The following is a 13,393-nucleotide window of genomic DNA, read 5'->3' on the forward strand; positions in this document are numbered from 1 at the left end:
CTCTCTCTCTCTCATTGTTCTCTGGTCAGTTTGATGGCACCATCCTCCTGATCACGCTGTTGGTCCTCTTCCTGCTGTTGGCGCTGTTGTTTATGTGGTGGTTCTGGCCACTCTGCTGCACAGTAGTAAGTCTCAGGCCTCACTTATGTCCTCCTGACTCAACTCCTGCCACTGTTTGAGCTCTGCGTTTGAAGCTGGAGCTCTGCATTTGAGGCTGGAGCTCTGGGTTTGAAGCTGGAGCTCTGTGTTTGAGGCTGGAGCTCTGCACTAATTGTTTTATATATATATATATATATATATATATATATATATATATATATATATATGTACATATTTTGAACATGTAATTTCTCTCCATAGGTCATCAAAGAGCCTCCTCCGCCTCCTCCACCGCAGCCAGTAAGTCTTAATTGCATCCACCCATTCGTCCTGATAACACTGAATGTGTCACTGTTGTAATAATAATAGAATAATATTCATTTATATGATTTAATGTGGACTTTTATATAAACCATGACTCACATTATACTCACATTATATTATATATATCAGAGAACTCTTTAATCAGGCAAAGGGCTCTTTAAGTGCTCAGGGTTCTATTATAGGACAATTTCCTTTAATAAAGAAAGCATAAAGAACCCTCATTTCTATGAGTTCTATGATCATAGAATGTAGTCCTGGACCTGTTGTTCTGCATACTTTGTTAGCCCCCTTTTACCCTGGTTTTCAGTGCAGGACCCCCACAGAGCATTTAGACCATTGTTTGGGTGGTGCATCACAGTAAATGCTGTTTAAAAAGAAACTCAGGAACTAAATCTGTGTCCTGTGTTTTTTGATTTCCTCTCAGGAGTCAGACGACGAAGATGGGATGCCTAAGAAAAAGTGGCCAACAGTGGATGCCTCGTACTACGGAGGACGAGGAGTGGGAGGAATAAAACGTATGGAGGTGAGCGAAGAGTGGATAGACACTTTGTGGAAATAAAATTCCTCCTGAAAATTCCCACAGAAAAACGCAGTCTGATATTTTTCTTACATTGTCCAGTATCTCATCTTCATGGCCACGGAGTTCATCTCAGAATTACAGTTGTGACGGGGTGGGTAAAGAAGCCCAGGCCTCTCTCAGGACCTTCAAGTCAGAGGCCATGTTTATCTTCTGAGGGCAAGACCCTATCTCAGGTTGAGGAGTTCAGGTTTGAGCAGGCGAGGAGCTCTGTGGTCCAAGAAGAGCCCAGCGTAGAGCCGCTGTTAAGGAGGTTTGAGTATCTGATAAAGATCCCTCCAGGACGCCTCCTACTGGAAGTACACCAGGCATGTCCAACCAGCAGAAGGCCCGGGGTAGACCCAGGGGTCATGTAAATCAAACCTTGCCTTGGTTGGGTTTCTTCATGCTTGAAATAAGGGAAATACTGTGTAAACTCAGAGTTAGGGACGACTTCCTTTTGGGAACAGTTGGATCTGGTCAGTCCGTCAGATACAGACACACGTAGCACTTAAGTATTTAAATCTCTGCCGTCTCTTCAGGAGCACATGAACCACCAGATTATCAGAGTCAGCTCTCAGACAATGAGTCATTCTCAGATAATGAGTCATAATGAGACAAGAACTCGACTCTTATCAATCATTCTGGTTCCGTTACGTGTTTTTGAAAGAGTGCGATGAGAATCCGTCCAGAGTCATTGAGATCACATAAAGAATCGTTCCAGGGTCAAGTCTGGAGCAAGGCTTGGAAGGTCTCCAGTGATGGGCCACTCTGGTGAATCAGGCTGGAGCTTTCCCCCACATCTGTGTTCATTTGAAACTCTGTGTTTCAGGTCCGCTGGGGAGGGAAGGGCTCCACTGAAGAAGGAGCCAAGCTGGAGAAACCCAAAAACGCTGTGGTGAAAATGCCCGAGCAGGAGTACGAACCCTTTGAGCCCAAGCCCAAGAAACATGGCAACAGGAATGCCTCTCAGGACAGGAAGTGGTACTCTCCGATCAGGGTAAGGTCTCCCACACCCAACTATGAGCCTTTTCTGTCCTTTTTATGTTATAAAGTCTTTATTTTCAACGTTTTTGTGTAATGTAGAATTGTAATTCAAAATACAAACAAAAAATAACCTAAAAATGGAGTGTTAATGCGCTCCGTTCCCGATCTCTGACACTGACCCCTTCTGTAAATGGTCTAAACCCACACTCACACAGATTTTGGACAAAGTATTATCCCCAAGAACAGAACAAACCCATCACAGTCTTCTGCAGCTTTTTCCTGATGGAGCTCAGAACAAACGCAGCGCCCAATAAACTCTTCACTTTTCACACTGCTTCATTTGTAGGTTATTTTTAGTTGAATAAAATACTAATTGTCTTTTTTTATACAACACAGGGTGCTCTGGTTTCCTCCCACTTAGTGCACATGCTTTAATTTGACTGTACATGGTTCTATGGAGATTCTACACACCTTCAGTAATGGCTAAAGCTTAATGTAGATGAAGAGTTTACACATTAAAAGGGGAGTCTACACACTTTTGGACATACAGTGTAGCTTCAGAGCACCGAGGAAGGTCCCCAAGGTGTCAGTGTTATTAAAAGTGGCAATGCTGAAGAGTCCAGAGTTAGAGTAAGGAGCTTGTTATATTTTGGTGCATTTATTCCCAACAATATCTAACGCTGTTGATGTCATATCCAGGGAAAACTGGACGCGATCTGGGCCCTGTTTCGCCGTGGATACGACCAAGTTTCTCTCATGAGGCCACAACCGGGAGATCATGTGAGTATTCCTTCGGCTTATGATCCACATTAAAAGTGCTGTCCTAATTAGGGATGCACCGATTTAGAATTTTTTGGATCAGCCGATACCGATATTAATAACTGATAATTGTATCTTTATCTTTTTGTAATTAAAGCAAATTCACATTGGATTAAAATCAAACTAATACTTTTTAACACAGGTGGTCATAGGACAAGCCTTTTCTTCAGTATTTTGACGTTGATATTTTAAATTAGTTTTCACCTCGGAGAACTTTAATCCCTGAAACTGTGAAGAACGTCCACACAGCAGACACAGCTGTGTATTTACAGTTGTCAGTGCACATCCGCAAGCACAAAAAAGGCACCAAGTTATCAGTGTAACATCGGTTAAAATTCCAATATCGGACCTGCAAACATACACACACACACACAAACACGTGTGCCAGAGCCGTAATCAGCTGTAATTTTTTAAACATTATTTTTTGAAAATAACATTGTGACATCACCAGTGCCCCCATCCCTTTGAGAAAGGACTAATAAATCTCACCTGAAACCACTCAACTGAAATATTCCTTAAGGAACCAAAGTGGGTCGTGCCTTATTTCCCACTGTGAAAATGTAAACAAAGTTGGTTTTATGTTTGAAAAGTTCATCTCCTGGCTCTTTTTAGAGTCTGGGTTAATTCTAATAATTAACAGAGAGAGTGAAAGACCCTGATTTCTGTTGCATTAAAACAAGAAGTTAACCTCAAGAATGTTTTAAAGTTAAAACATCACATTTATTCTACATTTAGATACAGTTTGCCCACACCTCGATCATCAACTCAGTGTCTGTTCGGTGCCAAGACACATCCTCAGCAACTTCAGCCACCTGCTTCAGATCAGAGGCCGTAAATGTAAAGAGAACCAGAGACATGGAGAGGCTCCAGACGTACGAGACACATTTATTTTAACGACTCCGGCTCTCACACTTTCACAGCGGCCACATGGTTCGCCTTTACGTCCCTGACCTTTCATTCTGAAGTGGAGCTCAGACACTGCCCTGGCTCTGTCTCGTCCACGTGTTCTGTCTTTGAGCTTTATACGTCTGTGGAACAAAATAGGTCAGGCCAAAGAAAGGGCACAACATCAGTATTTTACTGATCAAGGAAGAACAGGAAGAAAGAGAAGAGAAACAGCAAAAGAAGAAAAAGATGAAGGATAAAAGAAGAAAAAAACGTATTAATCCCTTATTGATCCCCTTGGATGTTGTGGGAGGAGACAGTGCTGTTCCTTCAATCCTCCCGCCCCCAATTTTCCTGCAGGTGGAGTGTTTTGAACCAGGGACCTTCATGTCCCAAACACACTTTTCTAACCTAACTGCCCCCACACACCACAGAAATCATATGAGGAGCAGAATCAGAGCTCTCTTTTGTCTCCTCTCACTGTAAAAATGATACACATTGCTCTCTGTCCTGTTGGGGGCGCTGTGTTTGTTGGGTTAGATTGTGTAGATTAGTTCAGAGCTGAGTCTGCAGCTTTTCTGAAAACGAAAACACCGTCCAGTTTCAGTCACTTGGCTCTTCTCCAGGTTCTTGTTTAACTCCTGCATTGTTTGCAAAAATGAGTCCATAACCTTTTTTTAACTTGAGTTCCACAGCTGCAGATGTTCTTCTCGAACAGACCTCAAAAAAAAAGGAATGTTAGAAGCTGCAGAAGGAGGTTTTGTAGAAGTTTACACAGTTATTTTAGAACTATAGGTACATGGCTATATGTTACTTGCAAATATTGGAAACTGCTTTGGCATCTCCTTTAAATTTTGTTACCACAAACATGTGTTGGGGGTTACGTCTCCAAGCGCATGGTGATGTTGACGTCGATCGGAGGAGTTTCATTAGCCTCCAGTGCAAATCTAAAGACGCGAACTTCAGACACCAACTGCTCCTCAGCTGCTCTGAGGGGGAACGGAGCATGATTTTCTCTGAACTGTTGCGTTAATGGTGCACACATGTGAAAGGTTGCATGATGCAGAATTTATTCCGAGAGAATCATTTCCGCCCTTTCGTGTAATGGCACTCTTCTGTGGTCAGTGACGAGAGGACAGAAGAATGCCCAGACCTCTCTCTCTCTCTCTCTCTCTCTCTCTCTCTGTCTCTCTCTCTCTCTCTCTCTCTCTCTCTCTCTCTCTCTCTCTCTGTCTCTCTCTCACTCTCTGAGTATGGAAAACAAATGGAATTGGCACTGTTTCCTGTCTCGAGTTACCTTCCAAGAGCACAGACTCCGTCCCCCGCTCCCTTCAACCCTTAACTGAACCCCGTCACCCTGGTTTGTTTGTTGTAATGTGGGGAATTGTGGGGTTCTGTTATTTAGTGGGTGGGGCTGTGTGAGATTAGTGGGCGTGGCTGGGTTCAGATAGTGGGCGGGACTTTGTGTATTTTTGTTTGTGGCTGTGTGGAATTAGTCAGTGAGTTTGTGTGTAGTGGGTGGGGCTATGTTCTGAGAGTGGGTGGGGCTTTGTACATTTGTGTTTGAGGCTGTGTGTAGGTAGTGGGCGGGGCTGTCGGCAGTTAGTGGGCGTGGCTGTGTTCAGTTAGTGGACGGGCTGTGTCCAGTTAGTGGACGGGCTGTGTCCAGTTAGTGGGCGTGGCTGTGTCCAGTTAGTGGGCGTGGCTATGTGGATTTAATAGACAGGACTTTGTGCATATAAAGGACAGGGCACAAGCTTAGCAATGATAAGCTTTATCAGAGTTGCTGTAAAGCCCCACTACGGTGTCATTTGGTTTCAGCATGGAGTTGTTATCGATTATGCTCCTGACATATCAGAGTCACAGCACTGACTCCACTGAGAAATCCCATTGTTAACTGAGAGCTTTAAGACTAAACAGCAGAAATATTCAGGCTTTGTCCTCGTCACTGATGTGTTAAAGCTGCCTTATCATTTTTGGCTCATTCTTTTGAGGCCTGGACCATTACATCACTTGGCATTTGGCGTCTGACTGGTGAATGTCCCCCCGCTGTCTTTTACAGACATATTTTATGGTGTAATTTTTCACCATCCAGGTTTCCATAGCAACAGCTTTAAAAGGCTCTATTCACAGAGGCATGGCCTTAGGCAGCAAAGTGTTCCCATAAAGATGTATGAAGGGTCTTCATTTCCATATCATAAAAAGAACTGCAGCTGTATGATCCACAGATAGATACATTAGCACCAAGAAGGGTCTGAGTTACTGCTGTAATTTTTCTGCAATGTAACTAAATGATTAAATATCATATAATCATTATTAATTATTTAATAATAGTATATTGTTTAATATTATATTATGTATAATATTGCCACTATATAATTGAACAATTCTCATAAGTCAAAACAGAACATGGGAAATCTTGAAGGATGGATACTCTATGCTTACTCTTTACAATGGTATTACAGTTACTGCACACTTACTGTTGTATTTAAGGTGGTTTCCTGGGTGTGGCATATTTGTTGCTATGGTAACAAGTGGTTAATTTTGTGTTCTATGTGGTTGTTTGTTATCATTGTATTCTATGTGGTTGTTTGGGTGTTGTCGTGTGGTTGCTATGGTAGCCTTGGTGGTAACTTTTGTATCCTTTGAGGTCACTTGGGTGTTGCTAAGTAGATGCTGTGGTGTTCCAGTTGGTTGCTAGTTGTTACTAAGAGTTTTGCTCCCATGTGCTTGCTAAGGGGATGTAAAGTAAATGCTTTGATTTCCAATAGGTTTGCTGGGTGTTGCCCTGTATGGATTGTATGTCAGGTGATAGCTAAATGCTTGAATGGTGTCTTAGGTCGTTTCTGGGGTGTTGCTAAGTGCTTTGATGGTATCTCAGGTGGCTGCTGGGGTGTTGCTATCTGCTTGGATTTTATCAGGTGGTGACTAGGGTGTTGCTATGTGCTTGGATATTATCTCAGGTGGTTGCTAGGATGTTGCTAAGAGCTTGGATGTTATCTCAGGTGGTTGCTAGGGTGTTGCTAAGTGCATGAATGGTATCATGTGATTGCTAGGGTGTTGCTATGTGCCTGGACGGTGTCTTAGGTCGTCGTTAGGGTGTTGCTATGTGCTTGGATATTATCTCAGGTGGTTGCTAGGATGTTGCTAAGAGCTTGGATGTTATCTCAGGTGGTTGCTAGGGTGTTGCTAAGTGCATGAATGGTATCATGTGATTGCTAGGGTGTTGCTATGTGCCTGGACGGTGTCTTAGGTCGTCGTTAGGGTGTTGTTAAGTGCTTGGATGGTATCTTAGGTGGCTACTAGTTTGTTAATATGTGCTTTGGTTGCTATGCTGTTGCAGTGTACTTGGATGGTATTTCAGATGGTTGCTAGGGCGTTGCTTCTCGTTTAGTATTACGTACTTGGTCTCTGCTTTGCAGTGGGCCATCAGTAATGACACAAATTGATTAGATTCATGTTTTCACATGCTAAGGCACATTTATTACTGTGTAAGCTGTACATTTAGCCTTGAGCCTGTTCTGTTGAGAGCACACAGGCAGAACATCTCTGTTTTGTGGCTGAAACTGCTGCAGAGGTTTCCCAGTAGAAGGTCATTATCTTGGCCCGATCTGTTTTTCTCATCAGTGCACAGCGCTAAGCTACACAGGGCCTCAACTATGTGCAGCCATCAACTTCAGCAGCCTTTAGCCGTCAGTCTTCGGCCCTCGGCGGTCCTGTGATGAAGCCCAGTGGGCCGGACTTCAGCGCCTTAATTACAAGCTTCGGATTACACACACACAGCGGACTGGTGCAGAGCAGAGAGATGAGGTCATACACACAGCCCTCTTTACTCTCTTTAGAAAAGGGCCACATCAAACCTGTCGCACGTCCTCCAGAGGCTAAGAACAGGCTTCTTTATGGATCTGGGTATAACTGCAGGAATGTCAGGAGGTCATGCTGCACAGACACTTTTGTCTCTTTGCCACAAACGAAAACAAACACCCAGCTCCGCCTCCACAGTTCTCCCAAAGGAAAAGTTAATCCCTCAAATATCCTCTGTGATGTCTAAGGAGAATTAAAGGAGCTCTCATTCATCTTCTGCAATGATTCTTCTTCACAGTGTGAAACAGATATTACACTGACATCTAGTGGTCTGTATGTTTTAGAAATTCTGCAGTAAGGTATGGTAAACCTGCCTGTCCCTATGTGGGGCCCCACCCCATGGCGCATAAACAGGTGTAATACTCTAGTTTGAGTTGTATATCATAGGAAACAATGTAAAAAATAAATAAATAAATAATCACTTTCATAAAGATTGTTTGCTGATTTATGGGGGTAAAAATGACTGATCGTTCCTATAAAAGTTCTCAGGAGAAGCAGCACATAATCCACTGGAGACAGGAGACACTTATATAACGATATAAAATGGAACCGAGCAGTTTCTGAGCACTGATGAGAAATGCTGAAGCTCTCTCCGTTGTTCAGTTGCGGATAGACAGGACTGCTACCGTCTCCACAGATTGGAGTCCAACGTGGGGATTTAGGTGTGGTGTTAATTGTGTGTAAACTTCTAGTAATTGTTAGCTACTTTAACCCATAGATTTAGTGCTAAACCAAAGACACCAAACAAGACTTGGCTGAGAAGTGGTTCATTTGAGCTCTGTTTCAGGAACACTCGAGCACAACGTCTGGCAACGGGAGATTTTTCCTTTTTTGTTACCCATAATTTACAAGTTAGCCTGAATTCCTCTGTGGTTTTCACAAGGACTCGGCCAATGTGAACCAGACAGAGGGAGAAAAAGAAAAGAGTACAAGAGCAATGCATCTTTGCCACAGCGAGGCGCTGGAAAAAAAAATAGGGCAGGGGTAATAAAGGCCTTATGGAGTTTGGCCAGTGGAATCATAGAGCAATTCCGCTACTTATGTGATGCTAATAACAATATTCAATAAAGTATGCACATTTGTATGAGCCAAAAATATTCTTCTCTGGCTATTTTTAAAATGAAAGAATCACATTTGTAGTATTTTTTATGCTAGAGTGATCGAAATATAATGTTTGTGGTGAGCCAGGTTCCAATGACACATATGTGCTGTCACATCTACATAATTTGTTTTGCATTTACATTTAATTTTATAGAATCATACTGTATGTATTTATACAAAAGGTACAAGCAGAATAATTACAGATTAAACAATTATTGGACCTTTGGGCCTCACGGGAACAGGAGCATTGTTTCAAACAAATAAACAGCATCCTAGCAACCACATGAGATATCATACAGACACATAGCAACCACCTGGGATACTTTAGCAACACCCAAGAATCTCCTGAGAAACCATCTAGCCATTACCACAATCTAGTCACACTCTAACAATTAAATGGGATACTGGAGCATCGATTTAGCTATATTCAAGAACCTGCCCTCAAATACAACACACATTCAACCATTAAAGGTTCAATAGTAACCACCTGGGATATCATAGCAACTATTAGCAACATCTCAGCAACCACCAGAAATACAAGTGAAATCATCCAACCTAGCAGCCACCTGGGAAAAGCAGTTTAAGCAACAGTGTTTTTCTGCAGAGGTAAACATTTTAATTCCTGTTCTTGTCTCGTTCTTCTCAGGGTCGATGCATCAATTTCACGCGGGTGAAAGAGGAGGCAGCTAAAGCCCAGCCTCGAGCTCAGTGCCCAGCTCCGCCTCCACCGGACTACGGCCCCGAACCCATCCCTGTGAGCCCGCTTCCTAAATGCCCGCCCCCTAAAGGGCCACCTCAGGGACAACCAGTCCCGGGGCCACCTCCAGCACGAGCCCCACCCGGACCCCCAGGACCCCCACCTGCAAGACCCCCTCCAAAACCCTGAGAACCTGAAAAATAGCCCCAGCACAACACAATGCAGTTCACGTATCCAGCCAAAATATGCTTCTCTCACCATAGAGTACCATAGAATAACAACACAAGCGAAGATGTTTATCAGGGTCAGGGTTCGGTAGTAGCCTCTGGTGTGTGGTTTGTTGCTGGACAGCAAAAAGAAAATTGTAAACAGTATACATTAAAGGAAAGATGCGAATATCAACTACTGAATACCAGCAAAGTCTGAAAAAATGAAAGTCTGTTAGTAGTTTTCCTCCTTGTTTCTGTTGTTGATCATCATTAGTCGTGTTTGCTTCTTCAGTTTTACTCTGAACTTACAGGAGAAATGTTTTTGATTCGTATTGTGAAGCTAATACGCTTTCAGTTAGCGTTAAGTTGTGTTGAATCCCTAGTAGACTTCATACTGGCAGTAGCCTGTAACCAGCTGTTGCCTATAACAATGGTACATTTAGCATTGCTAAATAGCAGTCAAAACTCTAAAATATGTTTTTATATCTTAAGAACTATCACTGTGGCAGAAACAACATTTTAACAACACAATTTGATTAGAAGCTCAGAAAGTCTGAGTAATGCTAATTGTTAATGCTATCTAGCTCTCAGTGCTAGCCGCAGCCTTGTAGCTCTGAAGCTAAAGCTAAAGAAGCAAATTTCAGACAGCTGTCCTGTGTTAGCTCAGTGAAGAAGGACAGAGTTAAATTGATTTGCCTTTTCGAAAAGCAGAAAAGCTCCCCTCTTTTTTATCGCCTGTTAGCTCAGCTCGCTAAAAACAATAAAGCAGTGCTATTTTATTGAATGTTTATTCGAGTATACAGCTTTGTTTTTCAAAAGGCTTTGAAGCAAGTGGATCTCCTTCATCGTAGCTTTGGACAGACCACACTTTTTAACCCCTGTCTGCTGCGTTTTTGTCCCATTAGAAAGAAACGTGAGGGAATTGTCTCAGCCTGTTTTTTTAAAAAAGGTATCGTATGTTACAAAGTCGAGAGTAGAGCGTAAGTTGTGTCCAGAGGTAGGATGTATTAAAGATTTTTGATATTTCACTATCAAAAAATGTGGGCGATGCTGTTTAGTTTGTGGAAGGATTTCTTAGCTGGAAAAACACTGCAAGATGTCACAGCCTCAGATAATTTAAAATCTGGTCTGGAGATTGTTGTAAGGATATTTTAAGAGCACTTATGTTTTTTCTAAATTTGATTTATATGAAATTCACAATTGACAGATCAATTTACTCATTTTATTCACTAAACATTCAACTTTTTCTGTTAAAATAGTGAGATGTTTCACTTAAAACAATAAAAATGTAAATAGTCTTACAATAAGCTTACAGCAATCTCATAATAAAAATGTATGATATACCCACAAGGTGTAAGTAGATTTCACTTGCTTTTTGTGCAGTGTGGGAAGGTTAAGATGATGTAAATCACAGCGAATTCTCCTCGCATACGCAGTCAGGTCCATTATGTCCATGATACAATGTTTTATATCTCTCCACTGTACTGTATTTTGATACTCATCCTTCGCTTCGTTCTATAACATCATCCGACACATACATCACAACTGCAGGGCAGTTCACAGTATCTAATTTATTATTATCCCCCAGATCTGGAGCACGAAAGTGACTGGAAATTGACAAGGTGTCCTCTGTGGAAACAGCAGGACACTGTGCATGTAACAGCCCACAGAAATCTCTCCTACCCTTCTCTTTCTTATTGCAATTTTATTTTTTGTCATTGTTTATTTTTATTTTATTTTTCTATTGTGTTTACCCCACTTCTGATTTACACTGATCTTAATCCTTTTATTCAAAATTTTCTCTTTTTTTTTGCATACTGCAAAATAATGACCTCTTATTGAATGAAATCATCTTAAATCTAGTGAATATCTGTAATATTCCTCATTCAGAGACTGATGTGAGATTATTACAAGTTTTGTTGAGTTTTTACTGGATTTTTTGCTTTTTTTTTTTTTTATTTTTTATTTTTTTTTTTTTTTTTTACGGTTGGACCACTGATCTGTTTGCACTGCCGTAGATCCAGCGGGCAACGTCTGGGGAGGGAACCTCCAACCTCACTTCCCGACCTGAATGAAATATAAAGAGCAAGGCCTTCCTGTTCCTCCAGGTTGGAGTTCCCTCTCGCCAGATGTCCCCCTCTTTTCAGTTTTAGAGTTTCAGAGTCTCTCTCTGGGGGTGGGGGGTGGGGGGTGTCTCTGGTAGTGCACACAGAGCAGTGGCACCTCATGACGGTTTTAAAGTTTCTGATTTACATTCCTTGTTTTAAACATCAATTATTGAAAATGTAAGAAGTAATCTTCCAAATTAATGAAACAATAATTCTGTGGATGAAATCACTCAGTACCTGTAAAAAAAAAAAAAAACACCTGGAAGGAGGGTGAATACCGTAATAATTTTACAGAAGTATGAGACAGATCTGAGGTGATTTTACTCAGTGAGAGCCCAGTTTCGCAGTGGAGTCATCTACAGTAACGAACTGAAACCGCAGTGTAACTGAGACCCCCACCACCACCCTCTGGTTTACTGCGGAGCATGTTACCTGTTCATTAGTGATTGTTTTTCTTGTGCGCACCTGTTTTTATTGCAGAATTTGAAATGATGTGAGCTGTGTTCTGGGATAGAGGAATAAGTCATAGTCGTATCGTCTCTCATCTTAGTATCACCTATTAACAGCAGTATTGATGCAAATAGTGAAAAGGCGCATAAACATGTTTTCCTTTTTATACATTATTAATAAAAGTCATCTGAGCTTTTATCTGGTTCTGATGGTCATTATTCAGCATTCTTACATTGTTTTTTTTATTTGTTTGGGAATTTAAATGCAGCAAATTGCACAAATATTTAAAGAGTTCTTATTTTTAAAACTGACATATCCTCCCTCTTCTCCAACGTCTGTGACATGCTTTGGTCCAAACCCCACGAGCCCCACAGCAGTGTTCTCCCCCTGTGTAAACAGCCCTGTTCAGAACGCCCGCATTCAGCACCTGTTCCTTTAAATGATAATGAGCTGCTCGCTGTTCACCCCGACCGCGAGTGCACAGCAGTGAGGAGCAAGGAGCAGAAGCTCTGGTTTTTAGCCGTTTTTGCTCGGCTCTCTTTCTTCTCAGTTTTTACACAGTAGAGGTGGGCGGATCGATCCAAATGTCGATAATATCGATACCAACGCTGGTATTGGTATTGATCAATACTCATGGAAAAAGATCGATACTCAAGCCTTTTTTCTCTCCCACCGCTCTGCCACTATAGTCTGTGTGCGAGGCAGCGCAGAGCACCCTCCCCCCACATAGTCACGTTGCGAGGAGAGACGCGCGCACCCCCGCACCCCCTTCTTGACCTCCCCCCTCGTCTTTTGCTTCTACAGCTTCATATGGCGAAGACTTCTGTATCGTGATCAATATCGGCGATACTGGCACTGTATTTACTTGGTATCGGATCGATACCAAAACTCCCGGTATCGCCCACCTCTATTACTCAGTGCTCTTATTTCTCCATGCTCGTTGTGTCTGTTTTGCTGAGTTTAATCTCGTATTTGTGCTCTCATGTAAATGCGGGTCCAGCGCTGTGATTGGAAAAACAGACGAGGGGGAGGGGCCATTCTAAAGTCTCTGCACTTAACATCAGAAGTGGAGTAGAATCAGAGCAGCTCGTTTTATCCTGTGTTTTCAGACTTAGAGCACACAGAAAACTGACTGGGGCCTTGTTTCACAGTGTGTGGGTTGGTGGGCTCCAGATTCTCACATTAATGTGCACCTGCACATGCATATATCCCCTTTAAGTATATTTTATGTACTTTATTATAACTCATAAATATATTAACTTCTTTTCACTAAGGAACTAAAATTTTAATTAAC

General features: G+C 42.1%; 1 protein-coding gene across 1 annotated transcript in view; it reads left to right on the forward strand.

Moving 5' to 3' along the window:
• Positions 1-12,253, forward strand: part of antxr1c (ANTXR cell adhesion molecule 1c) — a 37,597-nt gene extending 25,344 nt beyond the window's left edge. Inside the window, exons 13-18 of the mRNA XM_066664076.1 lie at positions 30-125; positions 361-399; positions 848-946; positions 1,812-1,979; positions 2,666-2,746; positions 9,282-12,253. Coding sequence (XP_066520173.1) covers positions 30-125; positions 361-399; positions 848-946; positions 1,812-1,979; positions 2,666-2,746; positions 9,282-9,521 — 723 coding nt within the window. The 3' untranslated portion in view covers positions 9,522-12,253. The remainder of the gene's footprint in view (positions 1-29; positions 126-360; positions 400-847; positions 947-1,811; positions 1,980-2,665; positions 2,747-9,281) is intronic.
• The last annotated feature ends 1,140 nt before the right edge of the window (positions 12,254-13,393 follow it).

This window comes from Hoplias malabaricus, chromosome 3, assembly GCF_029633855.1.
Source record: "Hoplias malabaricus isolate fHopMal1 chromosome 3, fHopMal1.hap1, whole genome shotgun sequence".
Classification (NCBI taxonomy): Eukaryota; Metazoa; Chordata; class Actinopteri; order Characiformes; family Erythrinidae; genus Hoplias; species Hoplias malabaricus.